At 42.5% G+C, this 25,583-nt stretch overlaps 2 protein-coding genes across 3 annotated transcripts; one reads left to right on the top strand and one right to left on the bottom strand.

The window, feature by feature from the left end:
* Positions 1 to 200: 200 nt before the first annotated feature.
* zbtb37 (zinc finger and BTB domain containing 37) lies at positions 201 to 11,755 on the top strand. Of its 2 annotated transcripts, XM_020702588.2 has the most exons (5): positions 201 to 1,140; positions 2,590 to 2,660; positions 5,252 to 6,181; positions 6,263 to 6,362; positions 6,870 to 11,755. In XM_020702588.2, the coding sequence occupies exons 3-5, from the start codon at positions 5,271 to 5,273 to the stop codon at positions 7,398 to 7,400; spliced, it is 1,542 nt and encodes a 513-aa protein (XP_020558247.1). In that variant the 5' UTR covers positions 201 to 1,140; positions 2,590 to 2,660; positions 5,252 to 5,270; the 3' UTR covers positions 7,401 to 11,755. The 2 variants fall into 2 exon arrangements, with proteins under 2 accessions (XP_020558247.1, XP_004068208.1); XM_004068160.4 differs by lacking the exon at positions 2,590 to 2,660.
* A 5,309-nt stretch (positions 11,756 to 17,064) lies between these two features.
* On the bottom strand, positions 17,065 to 25,131 carry serpinc1 (serpin family C member 1). The gene is made up of 8 exons (XM_004068159.3): positions 24,845 to 25,131; positions 23,171 to 23,537; positions 22,458 to 22,673; positions 22,190 to 22,327; positions 19,941 to 20,159; positions 19,238 to 19,412; positions 18,521 to 18,585; positions 17,065 to 17,432 (listed from the first exon to the last, which is right to left on the bottom strand). The coding sequence occupies exons 2-8, from the start codon at positions 23,534 to 23,536 to the stop codon at positions 17,256 to 17,258; spliced, it is 1,356 nt and encodes a 451-aa protein (XP_004068207.1). The 5' UTR covers position 23,537; positions 24,845 to 25,131; the 3' UTR covers positions 17,065 to 17,255.
* Between the last annotated feature and the right edge of the window lie 452 nt (positions 25,132 to 25,583).

The following is a 25,583-nucleotide window of genomic DNA, read 5'->3' as shown; positions in this document are numbered from 1 at the left end:
ATTCCCCCCCCCCCCCCCCCCCCCCCCCCCCCAAAAAACTTGCTCGTTTAAGAACTAAAGTAAACTTGCGATGAAAAACATATTCTCATAAATCTCAACTGCATTTGTCTGTTTTTTAAACACTTGTTCTAAATAGGCTATAAAGGATTGACCAACTGCAAATGCTGAGTTCTGGTGACTCTTTTTTAGTGTTACTTTGTTATTTCACAATACAATTATTCAAGCATTGCTTTTTTGTCTCTCATTTATTGACCTCCCAACAAAAATCCGACTTTTTATTTTTACTCAGCATTTGAAGACTTTAATCACCAGTTTGATTTGCAAACAGTTACTCTGGATTTTTTTTCCTGCTGTTCAATGAAGTTGTAATGGCTACAATTTTTCTGTTGTTTATATTTTAGTTTTCTTACTGCTCATGCACTATAATTAAATGAATGAAATAAAGTGCTACTTAAGACTTGAATGTAAGTTTAAAAACATATATTAATTAATACATAATAACTCTCGCGTGACCTTAAAAGTGTTCTTTTTATAACTGTGTATTCTCTGCACTGCTCTTAGTCTCTTTACCACTGTAATTAATAGTTATAATAACGTATTTTAATAGTTATAATAACGTATTTTGATACTTTGCTTGAAGTATTCCACTTTGCCAAACTCCCAGGTGCCTTCATGACCCCTCCACATACAGATGCACGCTGGGAACTGTAGTTTATTAGCTACTATTGCTAAAGCCAACTGTTCTAACGAACTACATCCCCCATCATGCTCTGCACATTTTCTTCCTCCTTTCCTTCCTTCCTGCAGTCTCGGCCCTTCTCCCTTGAAAAAGGAAGATGAGAAGCCGCAGCAGCCGTCCGACACCGAACCGAACCGGACTTCTGGTGGCATGTCGTCGGGGCGGCTGCTGACGGAGCGGAGGCCGAGCCTAGTTTCCGATTCCCGCCCCTGAGAACTGAAGGCGCCGCTGGAGCGGCGGGTGGAGCTGCAGCCTGCCGGGCCGAACCGAAAGTCACGCCGAGCCGAACAGAGCCACTGTCGCCCACGCTCTGCCAACGATGCACAACGACCCACAGGACTGAAGCCTCGACGGAACCCCATCCTGACCGCAGACCAGATCACCCCCTCCTCCTCCTCCAGGTGAGCCCCCCCACACACCCTGGACGGGCTCTGCTCCCCGGAGCCTCCTGGTTCAGATTCTTGGTGTCCTGATAGCAGAAAGGTTCTGGTTGCACCAGAAGTGACGAAACATGTCCACCAGTATCCTCAAACTGTGAGACTTGTGCTTTTTAGCACTGCACTGACTGTGTTCCCCCTGTGGTCATGCGCAGTGACGCTGTAATACTCACCATCGGGGGCGTTTCAGGGGGTTTTGGGGCTCAGAGGCCCCAGAAAGAAACCAAGCCTGAAACCTCCACCACGTCCACATGATTATGGATAGTGTTGTGTAAATTACCTCCATAAAGTATTTGATTACTTTACTTAGTGGATCTAAATTGTAGTTTTGCCACTTTACTCATTAACTACTTGAAAAAGTAATTCAGATCTCACTACTTTACTTTTTTCCAGTCATGTACAGATTCTCAAGGGGAAAAACAGTTTGCACAAACACGATCCTCTTGTATTTCTTTTAACTTTATTTTTAAAGCAATGATATTGTGCAAAGTATGAACCTGGTTCAAGACACAACCTGGCTTCATTGGAATTCAGACAACAGTGTGAAAAATGACACAAAGATAAGTTACAAGCTACGGGCGGTTGTGGTGCAGTGGTAGGATGGTCGACCTCTGATCAGCAGGTTCGATTCCCGCCTTGCCCGCCCATATGTAGATGTGTCCATGGGCAAGACACCGAACCCCACCTGGCCTCTGGTGGATGGTTGGCACCGGTGTTCGGGAGCGGAGCCGCCATCAGTGTGTGAATAGGACTGTGACTGTAATGTGCTTTGTGCTTGAGCTTGTTGGTGGGTCACACCCCTACCACTTGATAGCAGGCTCGGGAGAATCCGTCAATCAAACGTCTCGAATGTTCGGCGTGAGACCACATACTTTTAATGACGCATCTGATTGGTCAGTTTATAACTAGAATAAATTGCAACAAAGAAAATCTTTGAGAGAAAAAAGTTAGAATTAGCAAGATTGTGTTAATAGGTAATAGCTGTTTATTTCTCTATAGAAGTCTGAAGGATTTTGGCTTCTTGGAGCCAGCAAGTACTTCCTGTTTAGAAAGAGATGGGGGAGGGGTCACTTAGTCCAGTTCTCACAGTCAATGGCATGACAAGGTGTCAAGGGGTGAAACAAAATTCAAATCAGCCACTTGTTGCAACAATGCTGTTGTCCAATGAACAACAGTTTAGTTCCCAATAAAGTCCCACTCCATCATCGTTTGATTTATCGTAAAAGGGAAAACAGTGAGAAGCGTTCCTGGATTATCCTGTTTTAAGCCAAAATTTTATGTCGTTTTCTAGGACATAGTTTTTGCGGAGCGGCAGGCCGTTCATTAGAAATTCACCTCTGAGTTGTGGGCAGGGCTGTTGGCGCTAAGTATAATATTTCGCTCACCAATTTTGAACTTCTGTATCAATGTCAGGATCAAGACTTTTTACTTGTGTGCCGGAGAAATGCTGCAGGGCGGTTACTGGCAAGAAGACAGCTATGAAGGTACGCTAATGAGTGTTGTAGATTGTTGGGAAGAAAGTGAGAAGCAAAGTTAAAAGTTGTTTTGATGAGTCTGAAATCATCTGATCACATTTCAAAAGTTGCTGTGTCTCAGCGTTGTGGTGTTATGGCATTCTTTTCAAGAGAATTCTCGTGCAAATTCGGTACAAAAAGTCGTATTTTTCTGGCTTCAGAATCAGCTGATTCAAGTTGATTACATACAAACATACACTTCCCCACTGTGTAGAGTCTAGACCCAGACCCGACAGATCCCGTTTGGAAGGAAGACTGAGATCCACGCTTTCAACATCGGTGTGGAACGTATCTGTTGTGCTTCTGGAAAAACGGTCCAACATTCCCATAAACACTTCCACACCTGAGTTTGGCTGAAATCATATTGTCTTATTAGATTGTTTTATCCCTTAAAGTATTTATGGGCCACAGGGCCAGCTTAGTGGCCTTGTGGTACAGTGTCTGCCCTGAGACTGGAAGGCCGTGAGCTGAAACCCATGGTCAAATCATACCAAGGGCACTGGGTCCCAAAGAGCAACCCAGTGCCTCCCTGCTTGACACTCAGCATTAAGCAGTTGGATGGGGGGCCAAACTGCCAAATGGTTCCTGAGCACAGTTGTGTCAGTTGTGTCTGCTTCTCAAATGCAGAGAACACATTTTACCCACCTTGGTGCTGATTGGACTTTAACTTAATTCTGTGGATTCTGAATTGGGTCTCACTTCAGTTCAGATTATTAGTCAATACTTTTGGCAGTTAAGTGCTCACAGAGATTTTTGTTCAAATGTTTCTTCAAAATTGTGTCCAAAGGTCATGATGCTTCCAGTTATGTTTTTCGAAGAGTTCAGCTCAGTTTGTGCTTCATGTTTTGGTTTTCCTCCCGGGGTGGGAAGTAAAACTGCGTGGCGACCTGTTACCCCTGTCTTTGCTAAAGCTACGGGCACATCAGGCATGTGACACATGTTAGCCCATGGTGTTCACACTGGACAAGCAGGGAGGGGCTTCATCTTCCGTTTTTTTTCCTTCTGTTTACTAGTGCATGTCCGGCACCTACAGTTGGAAGAGTCTTGAGCCGAATCTGAATTCTTCCCCTACCCCTAAGGCTTCTCCCTATTCCTCCAATTATAGTGGCATTTGGAGGGGTAGGGCTGCCCAAAATAGTTTTTAAGCCTTGTTAAAGTGCCCTTATCCAAGGCACATTAAAATTGGAAGTGGGGTCATCTGGACCCCACTAAACAGTGCGCTGAACCTTTTTTCTTAAATGATTTGTGATCTTCACTGGAGTCCATGGATTACATGAAATCCTCTTCACCTTTATCCACCTTTGTCATGGTAGGGAGAACACGTCAATGTAAGGTTGGGGTCGTCTGGACCCCAGAAGATAGCACAAGGGTTAAAGGCTAAACCTCGTGGTGGAGGGGTGTCGAGCCCTTGGCCAGGGTTTGCAGCAGAGGAGAAGTGCTTTTTTTTTAGTTGGTGTGCTGGGATGCACAGAAGTTTACATTTAAATGTAAGTACTGACTCCTCATTTTAGCATGACCTTTTTTAAAGTTATAAAACCAATTTTGTTATTTATTTTACGAGCGCTAACAGCTCCGCGCTAACGTAGCTGACCGGCGACTATTGATGACATCATCGAGTGGGACTAACATCCGAATTCGAAGACACTATTTTTCCATAACTCACCGTTGAGACGGCTAAATGTAGGGGTAGGCAGAAGCCGTAGGGGAAGGGGAAGAATTCCGATTCGGCCTTGGTGTGGAATGTCAAAGCGGTGTAATTCTCGTGAATCTTGGTCCAGGCTTTTTCTTTCACAGCTCTACTCTGATAAATGTAGCACTTAGTGTCATAAAATTTCAGCCAGGCACAAGCCACAATTGTTAAGTTCTCCTCCATGATCAGTTTTCAGATGGTTGGCACCACTACATCTTAGTCCCTAAGTGGTCAAAGTTTGATCTGGTTTAGCTGGGAATGCGCCTTCAGTGGCCACACATTATGCATGTAGAGCCAGAGAACAGTTTTAAAATTTTGCGTAGCCAGAACATTTACATAGACTTTTCATTGGAATGGCTGGGTTGATAAAATCGATTCATCGATCTGAATCGACCCAAGCTTGATAAACCAAGAATCGATCCATGAAAGTAGAGACTCCTCGAGGGAAACATTTTTTTAAAGTAACCATTTGGGGTCTAAATCACAGTTTTTTGCTTAAATCTTCTGGAATAAAGTGTAATGCTAGAGCGCAAGCTTCACCTAGTGGCCAAACTGAAATGCCCCCCAGGAGATGCAGAGCATGATGATCTGCACATTTTTGTTGGAGTTTCTCCTTTTTACAATTTCATAGTATGTCATATGTATCAAATAATATGAAAATCTTCAAAACGTAAATAGATTATTAATGTATTTATATACAAATACTGCATGCTTAAATGCATAAACCGTATAAGTATTAAATCGAGTTGATCGAAAGAAAAAAAAAATCCAGGTACTAGTGAATCAAATTGAACCAGTTCTGCCCAGCCCTACTTTGAACACGTTGCCATGGGAGGTGTGAATGTAGCTTAATGCGTTGCTGTCTCTCCAGCGTCCCTGCAGGTGGCAGCATGGAGCGCTCTGGCAGCATCCAGCTGGACATCCCAGACTTCAGCAACTCGGTCCTGTCTCACCTGAACCAGCTGCGTGTTCAGGGCCGTCTGTGCGACATCGTGGTCAACGTCCAGGGTCAGAGCTTTCGGGCACACAAGGTGGTCCTGGCCGCCAGCTCGCCGTACTTCCGAGACCACATGTCCTTGAGCCAGATGAGCACCGTGTCGTTGACGGTGATCCGCAACCCGTCGGTGTTCGAGCAGCTGCTGACTTTCTGCTACACCGGCCGACTCTGCCTCCAGCTCGCAGACATCATTAGCTATCTGACTGCTGCCAGCTTCCTACAGATGCAGCACATCATCGACCGCTGCACCCAGATCCTGGAGGGCATCCATCTCAAGATCAACCTGGCTGATCTGGATGATGAATCCAGAGGAGAGGAGGTCGTGCGAGGGTCTAGGAGGTCCACTGAAACTGTGGTCCGTGGAGGCGGTCATCAGGGGGGTCTACGTCTGCTGGGATCGCGGGGGGGAGTGGAGGCAAGTGAGGCGGGCAGTCCAACTGAGGAGCAGCTCAGCCCCCCACCGACTGTGGAACACAGCGGGCTGGAAGGGCCCCTGACGTCCAGCAGGGTGGCCAAGGAGCCCATCCTACGCATAAACCGTGCCGGCCAGTGGTACGTGGAGACGAGCAGCGAGCCAGAGCGGGCCGGCAGCGCAGAAGAGGGCGGGGACGGAATCAGGATCAAGACAGAGAGGATGGAAGAGTGGATCGGAGCAGGAGACAACCAGGAGGACGGGGTGCAGATGGAGGAGGGGGCAACCGTGATGATCGACTCCTCTGGACGCAGCACACTTGTGACAGGGCCACTGGGAGCTCTGGGGGCCCGGAGTGCACAGCCGTCTTCCAGCTTTAGCGAGACGGACAGGTGAGTGGTTTTAATGGCACTCCCCGTCTTCCCTGTCATATTCATTTACCTGACACCTCCCTATGCGTCTGTGGGAGTCAGGTTCAGCCCGACCGGCAGCGTGGTCGTCCTGACGGAGCGCCAGAGAGCGAAGAGCGAGTCTCCCAGCAGAGCAGACGAGCTACGGCAGCCAAGCTCACAGGTACAAACTGCAGGCTCTTGCATGCATCCGCAGTTTTTAAAGCCTCAGTCACATGCATTGCGTTGTCTGTGGATGGATGTAGAGAGCAGTTGCCAATCTTAAAGTGAGCGCAGGTGTGTCTTGCAGTTCCTTTTAGGCCCATATGACCATCTGTAGGGATGTCATGAAAATGGATCGTACCATTGTCGTGCGCGTGGTAAATGTTTCGTGAAAGAATGTCAAATTTTCCAGTTTTTCGCCTGCAGACTGCATGTATCCACTCATAGGGGCAGTTGTAACTAAGGCATAAAGATAGTATAACAAAATAATAAGTGCAATGAAGAGGCACAGGAAGTAGTTTTAACAAGTAACCTTAAAAACTAAAACCAAATCTGCCAGACATGAGTGTGCAGGAGCACTGATGGAACTCTAAGCTTTTCTTTAATTGCTGTTTATTACAAGTTATTAGTGAGGAGATGCAGGTTTGTCTCTAAGATCTTCCACTAAGGTTTTTTTTCTTCCTCTCAGGGGGAGGAGCATCCAGCGTTCGACATGGGCGGCTACGAGGAGTACCTGAGGGAGCAGGTAGGAGACCGCTGGTACCGCTACAACCCTCGGCTCACCTGCATCTACTGCTGCAAGTCCTTCAACCAAAAAGGCAGCCTTGACCGCCACATGCGTCTGCACATGGGCATCACGCCGTTCGTCTGCCGCATCTGCGGCAAAAAGTACACCCGCAAGGACCAGCTGGAGTATCACATCCGCAAGCACACGGGCAACAAGCCCTTCCATTGCCACGTCTGCGGGAAAAGCTTCCCCTTCCAGGCGATCCTCAACCAACACTTCCGCAAGAACCACCCAGGCTGTGCCCCCCAGGAGGCCCACAGCGCCTCCCCTGAAACCACCACCACCTCCGTCACGTCGAGGGGAGGCCCGAGCGACGAGGCCTCCCCGAGCCAAGAGGAGCCAGAAGGCGGCGGAGGAGGAGGTGGGAGCAGCAGCGGAGGGCAGTACGGGGACGGCCCCCAAGCCTCTGTTTCCACCACAGGGCCCGACTGATCCCCATGAAAGGATGGGAGTGGAGGGTGACAGACCAGGAGGGGTCATCCAGTTGCACCAGAACTGGATGCAGAACGGCCTGAAGTCAACTGAGCCCTTAAAAGAGTCCAAACTGAGATTTTATTTCCGCTTTAAACCGTATCTACCTTCACCAAGCGAACCGGACAGATTAAGCTAAAATGAAGAAATGCCACACACGTGTACAACCTCATGCACCGCACAGTTCCGGGGTTCTCCTTTGCCTCCGTCTTATTAATGCTACACAGTTCTGCTTTTTAGTACGTAACAGCCTCACCATGCAACTCCGACACAGTTTGCCAAACAGTGGAACAGGTCAACCCGTGGTAATTGCCTTGAGACAATCCAGAGCCGTCAGGTCAACGACATACCCCTCACGCTCTTCAAGTGCCACGTCTGACATTTTGTCGCACAAAAACGTCCAAGAGAAAGTGCAGCTGCAAGAGCTCCGGTGTGATCGAGTCGCTCGTGTGTTTTCTTCGTCACATTTCAAGACCCTTAACAGGTTTCTCACTTAACTTGCACAGATATACCTCATTTAGTTACACTTACCTAATATTTCACTCAGAGCCGTTACATTTAACCTGTTAGTCTTTTTTTTTTTAAATGCAATGTCTTCAGTTTGAAATGAAATTTGGTCCAAACAAGTTCTGTTCATCAGCAATTGTTTTCTGAGCAAAACCAAATGCAAAGAGTTATAATGACTTACAGCAATTTTGATCTTCAGCAGTTAGTGTTAAAAGTATTTTAACATCTTGTGTTTTTTGATGTTCAGTCATAATACGTCCCATCACACGGTCTTATTTCCGTTGCCTGTGACATCAGCGTCAATGCCCGATTCTCTGAGCATTGTAGGTTTTAAACTCTGTAAGCATCTGGTCGGATCAAACTCGATGAAAGGACAAATTCACAGCTGGACGTCCAAAAGCTGTACAGCGTACAGCCGCAGATAAGCTACACACAGCTCAGTTACCTCTGATCACTACGCAATACAGCTGCTGCACAGCGCCGCCACCACGGAGCATTTCTGTTCACGCACTCCAGGGTTTCTGTCTAAACCAAACCAACATTTACTGTTTTTTTATGTTTTGTTTTTCTGTGCACAATGTGTGTGACCCAAAATCCTTTTTTTTTTTTTTGTGGTTAGGGAGCGCAAACCAGTTCCTGTCACTGGTATGTGTTAAACCTGCTGCACTCTAATGCTACCGTCTCCAGATTGGCCTGAAAATCTTCTACAACAACCTGGAAAACAGCCGGACAGCTGGCAGCTCTAGTGAACGGTGTGTAAATGTCTGCGGCATGACGGCAGCCGTCCATATCAAGGCGGCCGGTGGGGACTTGATATGTGCCATACTGCACCACTGCTCATTCGCACATCAGATTCTTCCTCTTTGCTCTTCTTGTGGGCATTACTCTTCTTCTATGAGTGATTCAGCAAGCACAATGGTCTGTCGTCTTCGTAGTTTTCTCAGCATCAAACGCAATTGCTCCAGACGCAGGTCGCTTGAGTCGCTGTGGTGCTATCAACACCATGATGAGTTTTGTGCATTGCCAGGCCCCTGGCCCGGTCAACAGCCCTCATCGAGTGCCCTTAACAGATGATTTCCAACAGTTGGACGGTGGCAGTGGGGAGGCAAGACGGTGGTTGGAGGGTAGCAGTATTAATCAGCCGATTATCAGGCAAGTTTGGGGACCTTGGAGACCCTCCTATCAGTCAGTTATTGCGCTGCTGCCTTCCTGCCACACGCCTGTCACTGGACTGCCACTGCGCGACCTCCAAATGTGCCTGGGGGGCCACCGATCGATGTCAAAAACTCGTCCGGTCACTGTAAAATGTAAAGTTTCTCTTAAAACCTCAGTGTCCACCGTGTAGCGTGTAAGAATGCGTTTACTGCCTTCCGATTACAAATCCCGCTGCGTGGCCACCTGCCGAATTTGCTAAAAAACTTCCATTTAGGTTGCCACGCCGAGGGTTTTTTGGGATATGTGACCGTAGTCTTAACTGTTGCGAGTTAGTATGATTTGAAGATTAACATATTATAGATTATCAACTTTTCACCCACAGTTCTGTTGCTAACTATTGGCATTTTTAAAATTCAGCACAGAATTATGGGTAATTTAAAGACAACCAATTAATTTATTTTCAGTTAGAAATGATTGCAGAGAGAAAAAGAGATTTTGCTTTTATCTAAACTGTTGTAAGTTAGTTTGTGTTTTGAACCTTCAACGGTTGTAATTTTATCGCCTTTTATGAATTTCATTTGCTAGAGTTGGTTTTTCCACCATCCTGGTAGGTTTCTTCAAAGCCAGCTTATGTCTACGTTTGCGTCTATTAAATTACAAATTTATTAAATCACCTCTATAATGTAAAATTGCTTAAAAGTAAATTTAATTCCTGTTTATTTATTTGCTCATTTGCAGTTTTTTCAGCTTTACTTTAATGCTTTTAATTTAAAATCATCTTTTCAACTAAAAACTTTATAAATGTTAGTTGTTTTGAGTAATGCAAGCCTGAAAGGTTATGCAATTTGACAGAGCCGAGTTTAATGGAAGAACTGTGTGGAGTGCAGCAGCTTTAAAACCTAACAGATGACAGTGGAGCTCAGTTCACACACAGGAAAGCATCGCGGCGGGACTCAGACCCCGTGGGACCGGATGGATGTAGTGGCCAAGCCATGAAGCTGGACATTTAGAAGAAAAAGAGAAATGAAATGGGGGAATAAAGGTCTCCAGAAGTCTTTCCTACTTGTGGCCAAAACCAGGTCGCACCATCTGGCAATCACAGGGGGAGAAAAAGGCATGGCCATAATCACTTCAGCACTTAACAGGCGAGAAAAACTGGGGTGCAAAGATTTTATCAAAGCTGAGCTATAAACAAATGGAACCATAATATCAGACAAACATATTTAAACTTTGATACCTGCATATGGAAAAATGTATTCTTTCAAAACGATGAACTGAACTCATTTGTACGCAGGTTTAGCAGGCAGCACACGAATGGCCAATTACTGTTTTCTACAGGACTGTGAATCCGATTCTCAGTGGACGGTAAATGTTTTTTTATGCAAGCAAAGCCAGCGGCTCTGCTCCTCGCTCCGAGTGACTCCAGCTCTCCTCACGGCGGGAGCCGCCGCGACGCTCACTCTTTCAGGCTTATCCAGGAACTATCAGGTATAAAGACTCTTCTTCGATTTCCCTCAAGTGGACGTTTCCCTTCCGCTTCGTAGCAGAGCGTTAACGGATGACCTCAGTGCGGTTTGCACCCTGCAACAAAGAACTGACCTACAAATGAACAAATGAGAAGATGTGATGAGATGATCGTGGGGTTTTCAGTGGTGGATGACAGAATTGACACCAATCGGGGCTGGGCAATATGAGGAGGGAGGATCAAAGCAGCAGCACATGCAGGTTTGGGTTTAAATTGATCACTTTATTTGCTATTTCACTTCGTTTGTAGTTTATTTAACAGGTGTGTTTTTTAAACTGTTCACAGTCTTATACTGAAAATGACTTTAAAGCACACCACCAACCTCTTTAAGAAATTTTTTTGTTTTCTGTGTGGTCGAATGAATACAACCATAGAAAAGAGCGGATTAATGACAAAAATGAAAACATATTTGACATCATTCTCATGTCTGGCAGAACTTTTCTCTTGTGGTTTTGTCTGGGATGTGAGTGCGTTCACTCATTTATCCTTTTTTTTCACCAATGGCTAGATACCAACTACACCTTTTCTGCTTTAAATCTAGTTAAAACTGCTGGTAACCCCATGCTGCTGCTGCTGCTGCTGCTTTATCTGTGTTTTCTTGTAGTTTTTACAGTGTGAGAGAAAACCTCCCAGAAGGTTTTGCAAACAGTTGGAAGTCCTCACCAGAAAGAACAATGTTCTTTTTCCTATTACCCCTGGAAAAAGTCCTTTTAACAAATGCAAAAATTAAAAATCAAACCCTGCTGACTGTGACTCAGGCTTAGATAACTGAAAATTTCACTTAAAAAGCATGTTGCTCAGCCCTTGATACAATAATTAAAACTGTTGGTTTTCTTCATCTGAAACTCCTGGAACTAAGAGATTATACTTTTTATATATATCTATATAAGAGTGTGTTTTCACAAATGCTACGCTTTATGTTTCCTTTTGTCACTAATTATTTTTTTCTTCCTGCTTTGAGTTGGAAAACAACGCGGTTACAACTTTACAGCAAAGCAACACATCATTTCACGTCAGGAATAAGCTGAGCCGCTCTGGTCCGGATCCTCTAAAGGAGTCTACAGGGAGAATAGTCAGATCACAGCGCTGTCATGCATTTTTGAACTCATTATTTACACACACACACGTTGGAAAATCTGACACAAAAGCAAAAATGAGAAGCTGCTTGTTTGCTCCCCCCTGGATCATTAGTCATTGTTCTGATGGTTCTCGAGCAAGTTAGTGAACCAACCTTACCAAAAAAATGTAAGCAAGAACTTGTCAGAAGCAGAAATCTTCACTCAGTTTTCACTCGTGTGTTCGTATGTAACTCAACCAGAGATCAGTTCATTCCTATGGGAATGCTCGTTACCTCTAATAGATGTACGCCTTCTATCTTTACTTTTGCCAGAGATTTTCAGAGAGGCTGAAAAAAGAACATGAGCACTAGTCCATGGAACTGAAATGGAAAAATTCCATCCAGACTGCTGCAGAAACCTAACCACACACCTCTTCATTTGTTGATTTCTGACAATATTTACTCTTAACACAAATTTCCCACAGGAGTAAATAGTGAAGTCCTGTTTATGTTGAACCTTATGTTATTACGCACATCGTATGTGTGGAAACAGCGCGAATGTGGTGTTTCCAGTCTACAGAAAACATTTCTCTGTCATTTCTCCTCCCAATCTGACCATTCTGCCTTAAGGATTCCTCTTTTCCATTTATGCTTTTCATTGTCAAACTGTGAAAAACAGACAAACCTCATCATCATCATCATCACTGTCATACTAATTCTTCTTCTTTCTCTTTCGGCTTTTCCCATCAGGGGTCGCCACAGCGAATCATCCTTTTCCACCTCACTCTATCATGGACATCTTCTACCCTAACATTAGCCAACTTCATGTCCTCTGTTAAGACATCCATGTATCTCCTCTTTGGCCGTCCTCTTGCCCTCCTGCCAGGCAGCTCCATCTCCAACATCCTTCTACCAATATATCCACTATCCCTCCTCTGAACATGTCCAAACCATCTCAGTCTGGCTTCTCTGACTTTGTCGCTGACACAGGCAACATGAGCCGTCCCTCTGATGTACTCGTTCCTTATCCTGTCTAACCTGGTCACTCCTAAGGAGAACCTCAACATCTTCATCTCCGCTACCTCCATCTCAGCCTCTTGTCTCTGTCTCACTGCTACCGTCTCTAACCCATAGAGCAGAGCTGGTCTCACCACTGTCTTGTACACCTTTCCTTTGAGTCTTGCTGACACTCTTCTGTCACACAACACTCCTGACACTTTCCTCCACCCGCTCCAACCTGCCTGCACTCGCCTCTTCACCTCTTTTCCACACTCCCCATCACACTGAACTGTTGACCCCAAGTACTTAAACTCCTGCACCTTCTTCACCTCAGCCCCCTGTAACCTAACGCTTCTACCTTGATCCCTCTCGTTCAGACACATGTATTCTGTCTTACTACGACTGACCTTCATGCCTCTTCTTTCCAGAGCAAACCTCCACCTCTCTAGCTGTTCCTCCACCTGCTCTCTACTCTCACTGCAAATTACAATGTCATCCGCAAACATCATTGTCCAGGGAGATTCCTGTCTTACCTCGTCTGTCAGCCTGTCCATCAGCATAGCAAACAAAAAAGGACTCAAAGCTGATCCTTGGTGTAGTCCCACCTCCACCTTGAACTCCTCTGTCTGACCTACAGCACATCTCACCACCGTCATACTTTTCTCATACATGTCCTGAACTACTCTGACATACTTCTCTGCCACTCCAGACGACCTCATACAGTACCACAGCTCCTCCCTCGGCACCCTGTCATACGCCTTCTCTAAATCTACGAACACACAATGCAGCTCCTTCTGACCTTCTCTGTACTTTTCCATCAACATTCTCAAAGCAAAAATGGCATCAGTGGTGCTCTTACGGGGCATGAAACCATACTGCTGCTCACAAATCTCCACCTTCTTCCTAAGCCTGGCTTCCACTACTCTTTCCCACAGCTTCATTGTGTGGCTCATCAACTTTATTCCTCTATAGTTGCTGCAGTTCTGCGTGTCACCCTTGTTCTTAAAGATCGGAACCAGAACGCTTCTCCTCCATTCCTCAGGCATCTTCTCACTCTCTAAAATCCTATTGAACAACCTTGTTAGAAATTCCACTGCTGTCTCTCCTAGGCACTTCCATACCTCCACAGGTACGTCATCAGGACCAACGGCCTTTCCGCTCTTCATCCTTTTCAGAGCCTTCCTAACCTCCTCCTTTCCAATCTCTGCTACTTCCTGCTCCACAACAACCACATCTTCCTCCCTTCTTTCCCTGTCATTTTCCTCGTTCATCAGCTCCTCAAAATACTCCTTCCATCTTTTCTGTACACTCTCCTGGGTTGTTAGCACCTTTCCATCTCTGTCCTTAATCACCCTTATCTGTTGCACGTCCTTCCCATCTCTGTCTCTCTGTCTGGCTAGCCTGTACAAGTCCTTCTCTCCTTCCTTTGTGTCTAACCTGTCATATAGCTCATCGTAAGCTTTCTGTTTGGCCTTTGCCACCTCTCTCTTCACTCTACGCTGCGCTTCCTTGTACTCCTGTCTACCTTCCTCAGTCCTTTCTACATCCCACTTCTTTTTAGCCAACCTCTTCCTCTGGACGCATTCCTGTACTTCCCCATTCCACCACCAAGTCTCTTTACCGTCTTTCCTCTTTCCAGATGACACACCTAGCACCTTCCTACCTGTTTCCCTGATAATTTCTACGCACATCGTATGTCATACTAATTCCTCATTGCTTTTTTGGACTTATTGAGCCAATTCAGGTTCTACTTTGCTTTGCTACAAAGATATTTTCTTTTTGTTTAACATTTTACTCAGTCGAGCCGCTGTTTAGCATAATTAATATCTTGTAACTTATAACACGACATGCCTGACTATAAGTCCAGTTATTTTGAAATCTTCAATAAGGTTTGTGGTTTATTCCTCAAAAGTATATCTTAATATATCAAAGCAGAAAATTAATCAGAGATAAGCCGAGTTTAGTAAATTAACTTTGAATAACGTAAACGTCTCTTTGAAAGGGGGTACTTAAGAAAAAATGTAGATGAACCTGAGAGGTTTTATGTGAACTTTTTTTTATTTTATGTTGCATGTCTCTGTTGTCAATGATGTGTGTGTGTGGGGGGGGCTGGAGGTCAGGAGGTCAATTAGGTTAGAAAAATGTGAAGAAGCTTCCTTTTTATTATGACCACTAGATCACTCACAGGTTGCATCTCCTTCAAAGGAAATAAAGCACTTTAAGTGTAAAGCAGCAGCGAGTTGCCTCTTCATTGTTAAGTCCTGCACACCACTTACACTACTCACAATAAGATAGTGATACTGTAAAACTCAGGGGATGTCGTCTAAAGTGTTTGTTTCACTTCACAGATTTTTGGGATAAGGAGGTATTTGCATTGAGGTGATAGACACCTTATTTTGAGTTTTCCACACAATGGTCTTATTTTGTTCAGTGTGTCATACTTAACCAAAACATTTTAAAAGAAAAACCTTTTCATTGTGGCATTAATTGCAGCATTCTGTTAGTATGAAACGCAGATTTTGCCAGTAAGTCAATCCATGTTCATCATTCAAACAGCCATGAACACACAATGTCACGTAACAGAGGAGCAGCAGCACCGGGTCACACTGCGCCTTCACGTTGGTAATAGACAGTCAGATGTTGTAGGTCAACTTGGTCATCAGTGTCATCAGCAGACTTGCATCAAGACACAGAACTACTGTCAATTTGTGATGGAACCAGGAGTGGAGTCCCGCCCGCCAGTGTCATGACCACAACCATGACCAGTACCTAACAACCTCTGCACTCAGACATGGTGTACCAGACAGCTGCCAGCCTGTTTCCCAGATGTGAGGGGTACTACGGTTTCCAGACAAACCATTCACAACCCACTTTGACTTGAATGCCAGATGACTGTTGCAGGTGAATCCACAGACAGCAAAACACTTCTATGAATGTTTGCAGTGGGCAGAAGACCGTGTGAACTGGACAATGTAGCATTGGTCTACCGTCCTGTTCACTGTCGGGTCACCGTGCACAAATATGGTTGTTTGGTGAAGGGAAGATGAGTGACGTACTGAGATCAACATGGACCCCAGGGTTCAGTTTGGTGGAGGACAGTTTGGGCAGTTCTCACCAATCAGTGCAACACTGATTTGGTTATTGTAGATGGTCCAGTCACTGCATGTTTTTTACCTCAGAGACATCCTAGAACCCAATTCTACCAGCACTTTTACAACTTTCTGTTCATGGTTGATAATGCTCCACCATGTGGTCCCAGAATTGTCACAGCTCAACTTCAGGAAGTGGGAGAGCCTCATTTGGTTTGGCCAGCAATGACCCCATGACCTGAACCCCATTGAGCACGTCTGGGACCAGCTGAAGCAGAGACTGGATGATCATACACCACTCCATAGTGACCTGCAGTACTGCATGATGCATTTGTGGAAGAGTGGAACACATTGCCTCAGAACAACATCATGAGGTTTGTGAGGAGCATGAGACGTCGCTGTCAAGGTGTCATTATGGCATATTACATTCATATTTCATTAAATTTTAAACGAAATATTAAGAAAGACTCGTGTAAATAAAAATATCCCTAACTTGTTGTGAATAGTGTTAATCTGAAAATCATTTACCATGATTATTCCAACATCTGAACAAAATCAAAGTCATTATAAGTAAAGGACTTGACGACTTATGATCAAATCATATTTTTATTTTTTGTTGTTGCCATTTTTGATTATTAACTTAATGAGAGAAGAACCAGTCCATCCATATTTAGAACCCATTGAATCTCCTTCAGAGTCACAGAGTTGCTGGCGCTAACCCAGCCACTGTTTGGTGAAGGCGGGGTCCAGCCTGAACAGGTCACCAGGACCACAAACAACACACATTCACACTTAGGGACATTTTTGAGATACACACATCAACCAATGAAGCGTGTTTTTTTGGAGGAAGCTGGAGTGCCCGGAGAAAACCCACACATGCATGAGGAGAACATGCAAGAAAGGTCCTAGCTGGGATTTGAACCAGGACATTTCAGAGGGCTAACCACTGCACCACTGTGTCAAATTTTTTGGCATGCTAAGTTCTAGCTGCTTTGCATATACAGTAATTGGCAGAAAAAATGTTCAAATAAAACAAGTTGTGTTCATTGTTTACACTCATATATTTCCCATTAAAACACTACAAAAACTTTTAATAATAAAAACTTTTTTCTTCTTCAGAATTTGTGTGTTTAACAACAATTTTATTTAAAATCAATCAAATCAAACCAGACTATGTTGTTATTGCATAACTCTTAATGATCATAATAAACCCAACTTAAAGATTACCAGAAGTGCGTATTCCTTCAACTGTTTTGGTATAGTGACCAATTTAACCGACATCATACAAAGTACTCAATGTTATTTCAGCTTTTATTCAGCTTTTCTACTTTCTAGATGTATCTTCAATCTTTCTCTGTATCATCTTGCACAGAATTCCTTTACACTCTATATTTTCTTTTTTTTTTAAACTTCTTTTCAGCTGTCCTGTACCTTTTTACAGGTGATCACGTAGTGATGCTGGCTGAAGTGTCTGTTAGTGGGATTTACTGATCACAGGGGTTGACCACCCGGCCGCTGAACAGCAGCGTGTTGATGGTCGACTCTCTGATGAAGAGCAGGAAAGGCCGATCGGCCTGAAAGACCTCGCGGTAAGGGTTGAAGGAGCGTCCGACAGCAAGCACGACGGTGGCAGCCGCCGCCTCACTGCCCTCTTCATTGACCTGAAAGCAGATGATAACCTCCATCACTGCTGCTCTGTTACACATCATGACGGCACGGTGGTGGAATTCCTAAGTTTGTCCTAAAGTCATCCATAAACCCTGTCAGAATCATTAAACTTCGGGGGCGTGCACTAGTGTTTAAACCCTGTCAGAATCATTAAACTTCGGGGGCGTGCACTAGTGTTTAATATTGAACTGCTAAAAATCCCAGAAAATATTAGTAATCTTTTGGAAATCAAACTCAAATCTTTCAGAATAAAAAGAAATTCATCAACCTTGAGGATTTTCACAATATTACTCGGACTAAGCTGAGGTAGCTTAAACTCAAACCTACTTTTAAAGTCAATCTTTGAGGTTTGTTTTGGAAGAAAAAAAATGTAAATTCTTAGGAATTACTACTAAATTAAGAGAGTGGCATCAGAGCTCAACAGTAAAGTTGATGCTATATTGCTCGCCATTTTTGTTGCACCAATAATGCTAGGTTGGAGTTGAGAGGGGCTGTAAGCTAGAACAGGGGTTGAGTGTAACACATGGATAATGGGAAGTGTGGTCGGGCTTACTCCGTGCCAATAGTTCCAACCACAATTAATTTCTCAATTTCTAATGAACTCATGCTGCTCTGCAGAAACTATCTCCTGGAAAAAGACATAATCATAATTAAAAGACCACTGCATGCTTTGAAAATACATCAAAAGCAGATTTGAGTATGACTTTAATATAATTATGCCAAGATATTCTAACATAGTTTGAATGCACAAATGTTTAGATTTTCATCAAGACTCTCACACATTCTGAATTTTTAATCCGTTAAGTTTTTTAATAGATTTCAGATGAAACATTGTGTTTTTCCATCCTTGTTGTGCTGTTTCAAACCTTTATCTGTCAGGTTAGCATTTTAAAGCTAATTTAGCATAAAACAAACAAACTTGGCTGACTTGATTTGTGATGTCAGTCATTTATCTTTTCTGAAGAGGTGTGTTTGAAGAATCGTATGCTCATTTATTTATAACAAAACATGCTTTTTAGGTAGTTTTTCCTTATTTTTGTTCCTTATTTGCTGTTTTTTACATAAAATTCATCTGACTGACCTCCAAAAAGGCTTTGTGGTAGGCATCGGAGATGAAGAGCCCATCAGAGTCGTCCTCCAGGATCCCTGAAGCACAAACAGACTTCACTGAAGCACAGATTGATATTCTCTTTGGAGGCAAATGTAAAAATTAAAAGATTTTCCTTTTTACAATTGCACTGCAAAAACAGAAACATGCCCCCTAGAGGAAAGTAAAATAAGTTTACCCCATTGGCAGATTTTTCTTAAATATGCAAAAAAAAAACTCTGCCAACAGGGTAAGACAAATGGCCGTACCAAGAATTCTTATTTTAAGATAAACTAAGATTATTTTGCTATTGAAAATGTTCTTAATAATTTTTCTTGCAAGACAGAAAATTGAAAGATTGAAGACTCAGGTTTTGTAGTGTACCATTAACCAAGTAAAATGTGATGAGGGTTTTGATCACAGAGTTCATATTTCTGAGCTCAAATCCACAATAACTAAAACTTGGTTGATGCTCCAACAGAGCAAATTGCAATAACACACAAACACTGTGGGAAAATGTAGTCATACTGAGAGCCAGCCATGACTTGAACCGAGTTGACAAGCTTAGTAAAACTAGTGTTTTATTTTAAATGTGTTTAGCAAACTTTTTGTAATAAAAAAAGCCAAATTTTCTTTAAAAATGAATTTATTTTCTCTGATCTCAAAAAAGACTTATGACTGGCAGTGAAGATGTGCCTCAGGATAAAGCACCTGGAAGGCTGGCGTTTTCAGCGCTGAACAGGTCGGTCAGTCCAATCTCCTGCAGCACCTCCTTCAGGTTGAACTTGTCCTCCACCTTGAAGCGAGGGATGGACACGGAGACGGAGGTCTCCGTCATCTGATCCAACCAGTTGTTCAGTTTCTTCAAATTCAGGCTCTCCTCCACCTAAATACACACAGGAACACCTCTGTAGCATGAGGCCTAGAACGTGGACGGTTATCGAAAATGACAACCGTCCATGATAAATGATCATCAAATGAAAAAAAACTGCTTGGGTTTATTTGTATTTATAGTTATATATTTGTATACAATTTTTGCTAAAAACGTTAAAAAATATCTTAAAATGTTTGTGAGAAATTCCTTAAAAACATCAATTGCTAGAAGAATAATTAAAAAAGAATACAGATGATGATAACTTAAAAACAAAATAAAAATGACAAATGTTTATGACTTTTGGGCCAACAGTATATGCGTTTCTGCCCCCAACAGGTAAAAAACGAGTGAACACTTTTTATCAATCTGCATTTTAAAGGTGCTTTAATCCGAAGTGAATTTTAAATACTCTTGATAAATATGAGCACATGTCAAATATGATGATCTGTCTTGGTCTTTGTGTTTCTATTGAAGTTCTCTTAATTGGGTCTCATTTGGAAGTTTCTCCTGTTGCTGCTGGAAAAATGGCGTCGTGGTTACCTGATTTAGCGGTGTGTTTCTACTGGGGAGGATTATCACCATAGTGATGTCATCGCCTATGTACGGCATCTCCAGCACCTGCACCTCATCATCGGGAAAGTATTTATATTTGAACTTGGACTCCTGGAACATCATGTTGACCTGGCAGTTGTGACTGCTGCTGACTTGGAAATCTGAGGAGAACACAGCTTTCTTGTCGAACTTTTTCTTCCACTGACCCTAAGAGGCAGGAAACAGGTCTTTAGTTATTACTCGAAGAACAAATAGCACAAGCGATTTTTGTTTATTTGTTGAATTCTTAGACTGCTTTTGTTTTAATTTAGAAAAAACCAACCTGAACTTTCCACCTTTGCGTGCGCTCTTGGCAACATGCACTCAAGCGACCACTTCCAATAAAAGGTCTATGTCAATTTGCAAATATTTTGGGCTTCACGTTAAAATCTCACATTCATGCATCACTATGCACATTTTTCAGAACTTTTTTGGACTCTTTGTACAAACCTGTGGGCATTAATGCTCATTAAAAGTTAAACTAGGTTGGCAGACCAGTGTGAACACAGTGGGTTAACATGCTCCGTGTAAACTTAGCTTACAGCTTAAACGTAGGTTGAAGCTACGTTCACACCGCTGTAGGTACCATAACCGTTCGGCCTGGAACTTCCGTTCGGGGTCCTGGGACTAATGCTGACGTCACATTATGTGATTGGCTGTACGTTGGTCCGACGACGTGTCAGATAGTGATTGGTCTGGACAAATTACGATACTACCATAAAAGAAAATATTATGAAGTCTGTTGTACACAAACACAGCTCCGACATAAAGCGAGATTATAAATGTGCCTTTATTATTGCTATGATTATGTCCGCTTATAGTGTTTTTTACTCCGTGCGCCCAGTGCTTTATTACTGGCAGAGCGGACCCGGAAGACAAACATTTAGCCGTGCTAACAACTTTTTCAGCCATGGCTGAACTTAAACTGGAATGACAAGCGGATTGTGGCAATAATTCTCAAAGAATATTTTCAGACACAATTTATGAGGGAAAATAACTGTAGGTTACAAAACGGAACGTGAAATTAAAATTTTTGTAGAGCCCGAGCAGATCTCGACGCTATATAGTTTGTCCAAGTGGGGTTACCGTAGTGCACATGTGTCAAACTCAAGGCCCGGGGGCCAAATGTGGCCCGCCATGTCCCTTCCTGTGGCCCGCAAGAGCATAAAAGTTTTTAATTTCTTAAAATATTCTTTTTTTAGTTGTTTACATATTTTTTATGTGTAGCTGCTGTTGTAGTTATTCAGTGTTTGCAGGTCTTATGTGTGTATGCAGACAAATTGTTTTCATCAAACCATCAGTTGGATGCAAGGCTGTGTGCAGCCTTTTTTTGTAAAATGTTGCACGTGTAATACATGTTCTTTCTAGCTCAGTTTTATGTTATTTTTCTTTATTCACTTGGAAACTTTGATTCTTCATTAATGGAGTTATGTGGGTTTTAATAAATGGACAAAATTAAAAAGGATTTATGTTAGAGTAACAAGGATACATATGCTTTCTATGCAACTGTAATTGTCACTTTAAAAAGTTATGATAAATAAATAAATTAGTTATTTAACATTAAGGAGTAGTCACGTTTATTGTTCAGTACATTTAGTTACATGTATAAGTTATATCTGGCCCTTTGAGGACAACTGCTTTGCTGAACGGAAGTTCCAGGCCGAACGGTTATGGTACCTACACCCCCTCAGCAACATGCATTTTAACTACCACTTCAGATGAACCCTTTGAACTCTGACTAATCAGTTACTTCGATTCGTTAGTGAGGTATGGACGGCATCCTTTTAAATTCACACAAGTGCCAACCGTTGAAAACTGATAATGAAGGAGGAATTCGGATTTGTGCCTGGCCAGAATTCTAAGATACCAAGTCTTTCATATGTCGGAATAGAGCTGTGAGAGAAAAGGCGAGACTTGCATCACCTAGAAATTTCACACCAAGGCTCTTCTAACTGTAAGCCATAAGCTAGTAAATAGAAGAAAAGGTAGAAGAAGCCCCTCCCTGCTTGTCCAGTGTGAACACGACAACCTAAATACGAATTCAAGAACTTGTGTTCTTGAATTATTGAATTATTGAACACACACCACATGCCCATTGTGAACGCAGCTTAACATTTGCATAAAATCAGTTTGGTTCCATTGGCCCTTTTTTTTTTTTTTTTACTTTTGCACCAATAACTTATCAGAACTTTGAATACCTTGAAGTAGATGGTGTTGACAAGAACCAGAACCGTGTTGGAATCCAGCACTCCTGATGGCAGAGTGTCTTTGATCCGGTTCTCCGTCTTGTTGGAGATCCAGTCGTTGATGGTGATCCGGGCCTGCTCTGGATACATCTGCAGAAGCACAGTCACTACTGAAATGACATTGTTTCATGTCTGGTGACATGTTTGTTTTTTTAGACCACTTTAAAGCTGAAAAACAAATGGCAGCTTCAGTTGTTTCCTCGATGAAGACACGTTTCACCTTGAAGTTGAGTGGCAGTAGTTTGGCTCCATACACCATCTCAGTGATGTTCTGGAACGTCTCGTTGAAAAACAGCGATTTCTCTCCAAACAGCCGGTTGGCAGAGACCAACTCTGTGGTTTCGTCTTTCTTTCTGTACAATCGGCAGTTCAGTTTGGCGAAGAAAAAATGAACCTGATCAGACGTCTTCTCCTTGATGGTGTCAAACTGAAAGACCTGAAGGACAAACACTTTTCTGTGGGTCTATTTCAACACGTCCTAAGCAGCAGAATTGTTTTCGTTGTAATACTGTAGATCAAAAAAATTTATATGATGAGAGGGGGAAATTAGTCTAATGTAGGTAGATCTACTATTTGATTTCACAATAAAGATGTGATTGAGGAGTGCAGCTACAGATTTGTCTGGTGCTCATTGGATCCAAAGACACCACCCAGAAGTTGTAGAAAACCTTTGCATTTCTTAAGTTTTCTGATCAAAATGCTTTTGTGGCAGCTTAGAAAAGACACTTAAACATGGATGTCATCCACCCTACTGACTGTTCATTGTCTTACTTAACGGATGAGATCAGCTCAAATGTTGTAAAGAATTCTAAAAGACTACGCCATCTTTTGGAACAGAGGTAACTGTAGGACATTTTGTGTCTCTCGTGAAGGTTAACCGACAAACTAGATAAAAAGTGTATGAAACTGCATCGCGATGCTCCACCTGCTAACCTTCATGATCTGCTCCAGAGTTCGGTTGCAGGCTCCCAACTTGGTCATGGCAAAGGCGGTGGAGATGCTGATGGGCGACATGAAGATGTTCTCCTCGGTTTTCCTGCTGACAGCCAGGTGTTTGTAGAACGACAGGGCGAAGTGACTGTTGGCCTTGGACAGCTCCCACACCCTTGGGTTGGTAGACTCTGGAACCACCTTGGGCTCTGGCGTGTGGTCCTCGGGGGTCTCCAAATCGGGGCTGCGGTAGCTGCAACGTGGTTCGAGAGGAAGGTCCTTGGGTTTGGCGTTGCAGATGTCCACATGCTGAGCCAGCACGATCGAGGGGAGGAAAGCCAAAACTAAAAGCCAATGAGTAGCCCTCATTCTAGAGAAGAGACCAATCAGAGGTGAAGACTTTTAGAAGACACATTTGATCACTTTATTGTTGGTGTTTTTCCCAAATAACAAGTTTCAAAGGAACTCTTTATATAGGAAAAAACTCATCAACACTATGCTTGTTCCCAAACTTCCTCAGTCATGACTCACTGATTAGTGCGCTGTATAGTGCGTTTGCCATTTTGTCGGGGTGTCCAAATCTACAATTCCAAAATTCAGTGCCCTAGAAATTTCCCAGAAGTTTTGCAAAAATCCAGTATGCATCAATGCTCACTGGATTGGCAAGTACAGACCACAATGCATTATGTTTCAACAATTTGTCATTTAAAAGGTTTTCATCGTCACAGTGGTTTAATAAAGTCTTCATAAACTTTATTAGGTTTTTCCTTCAGGAAATCTGTGACATCATATTTGCTGTTAATAAAAAGAGTGAGCTTGGTGTCCAAATTGCCTTTAAAATCCAGGGCACTAGATAGTCCCGCACTATATCGTTTCTTAGTTGTGAGGGAATTTGGTCACAGCCTTGGAGATGAGTAAACTGCATTACCCACAATCCACAGCTCCACTCCTTGTTAAAATGTATCATAGAAACCAGACAAAAAATATTGTTAATAAAGCTGAATGTACATGTACTCACTCAGTAAATACACAAAGGTCAGTACATGTGTTAATCACATTAATATAGGAAAGAAAAAGAAAGTTTGTAAACATTTCCTTTGACCTTTATGAAAGTTGTCCTAGAGTCAAAATTGGGCATTTTTTGCAGCTATTTTCCCCACAACAAACTTCTTTAAAAATACTTTGTCCAAAAGGTTTTCTCTTTTGGTCAGAACATCTTTTTTCTGCAACGTCCTCGCGAAGATGGCAGTTTGGATTTTTTTTTAGCATCAGAATTTTAAAGCAATTTATCTCAGTGTCAATGTCTTGGAAATTAAAGTCTTGACTACTTTTTTTTTTTTTTTTAGTCCTGGCTACTTTAAAAATTATTAGATCACTTTAAAAAAAACTTTGAGCAATTTGTTAAGAAACTCAACGTCAGAGCTATTGATTACAAGACTTTCTCACACACGAACATGAACAAAAACAGACAAAATATTGAATATCAATAAACAGTTCAAGATGACTTTTGTCTTTTTGTCAGATTTGTTTTTGTGCATCGATTTTTCTTTCATACATTGAACTAATTTTGTCTTTCTGCACCTGCATTTGGTGGACTCACATCACCTTCTGGCAAACTGTTCTTCATCCAAAATATGCCGTTTTTTCGCTGTTAGGAGTTAAAAATCAGTACTTTACCTGAGCAGTTGGTCGTGTGTTCAAATGTGTGCAGTTTCAGCTGAATTCAGGTCAGTGTCCTGCAGAACACTCAAACACCACATCAACCTTTGAGACATTGATCCTGTGCCGGTCAACAACAACTCAGAGTTTGATCCCAGGAAATGACTGGACCTGCTATAGTCAACAGGACTGGGAACCACCCCCACATGATCAGTACCCGGGCAGGGATAGGAGAAAAAAACAAAACAAAACATCACTTTCTTTTACCAAAGGATACATGTAGTTGTTTGAGTTGAAATTAAATACAAGTACATTTTTGAATATATTTTTATAACTTATTTGATATTTACTAAAGAAAATATAATTATTCAAAATGTAAAATTATTTGAAATTATTGAAATCAATGTTTACAATTAGAACTACACAACAGGAATTTTGAAAAATGCTTTTTATTTTAAACAAACATGCAGTTGTAAAAAAAACGTTTCTGAATTTAAATCAGTTTCTCTACATGTCAAGATTAAAAATGCAATGTTTTTATTCTTATTTTATTGTTTTGTGTGATCTGAGATCTTATTCAAGCCTGGATTTCCATATGAACTTGATTTCTTTACAAATACCTATTTGATTATTTTAAAAAGCAAAATGATTTAAAATGAGATAAGACTTTTTAGACTCACATCTTTCAATAAATATCATTTATATTAGTTTGATTTTTTACTGACTTTTTAATGATGTAAAATAAAAACGATGTTAG

This window comes from Oryzias latipes, chromosome 4, assembly GCF_002234675.1.
Source record: "Oryzias latipes chromosome 4, ASM223467v1".
In the NCBI taxonomy this organism is placed as follows: domain Eukaryota; kingdom Metazoa; phylum Chordata; class Actinopteri; order Beloniformes; family Adrianichthyidae; genus Oryzias; species Oryzias latipes.
This window is presented reverse-complemented; position numbering and strand designations above follow the sequence as displayed.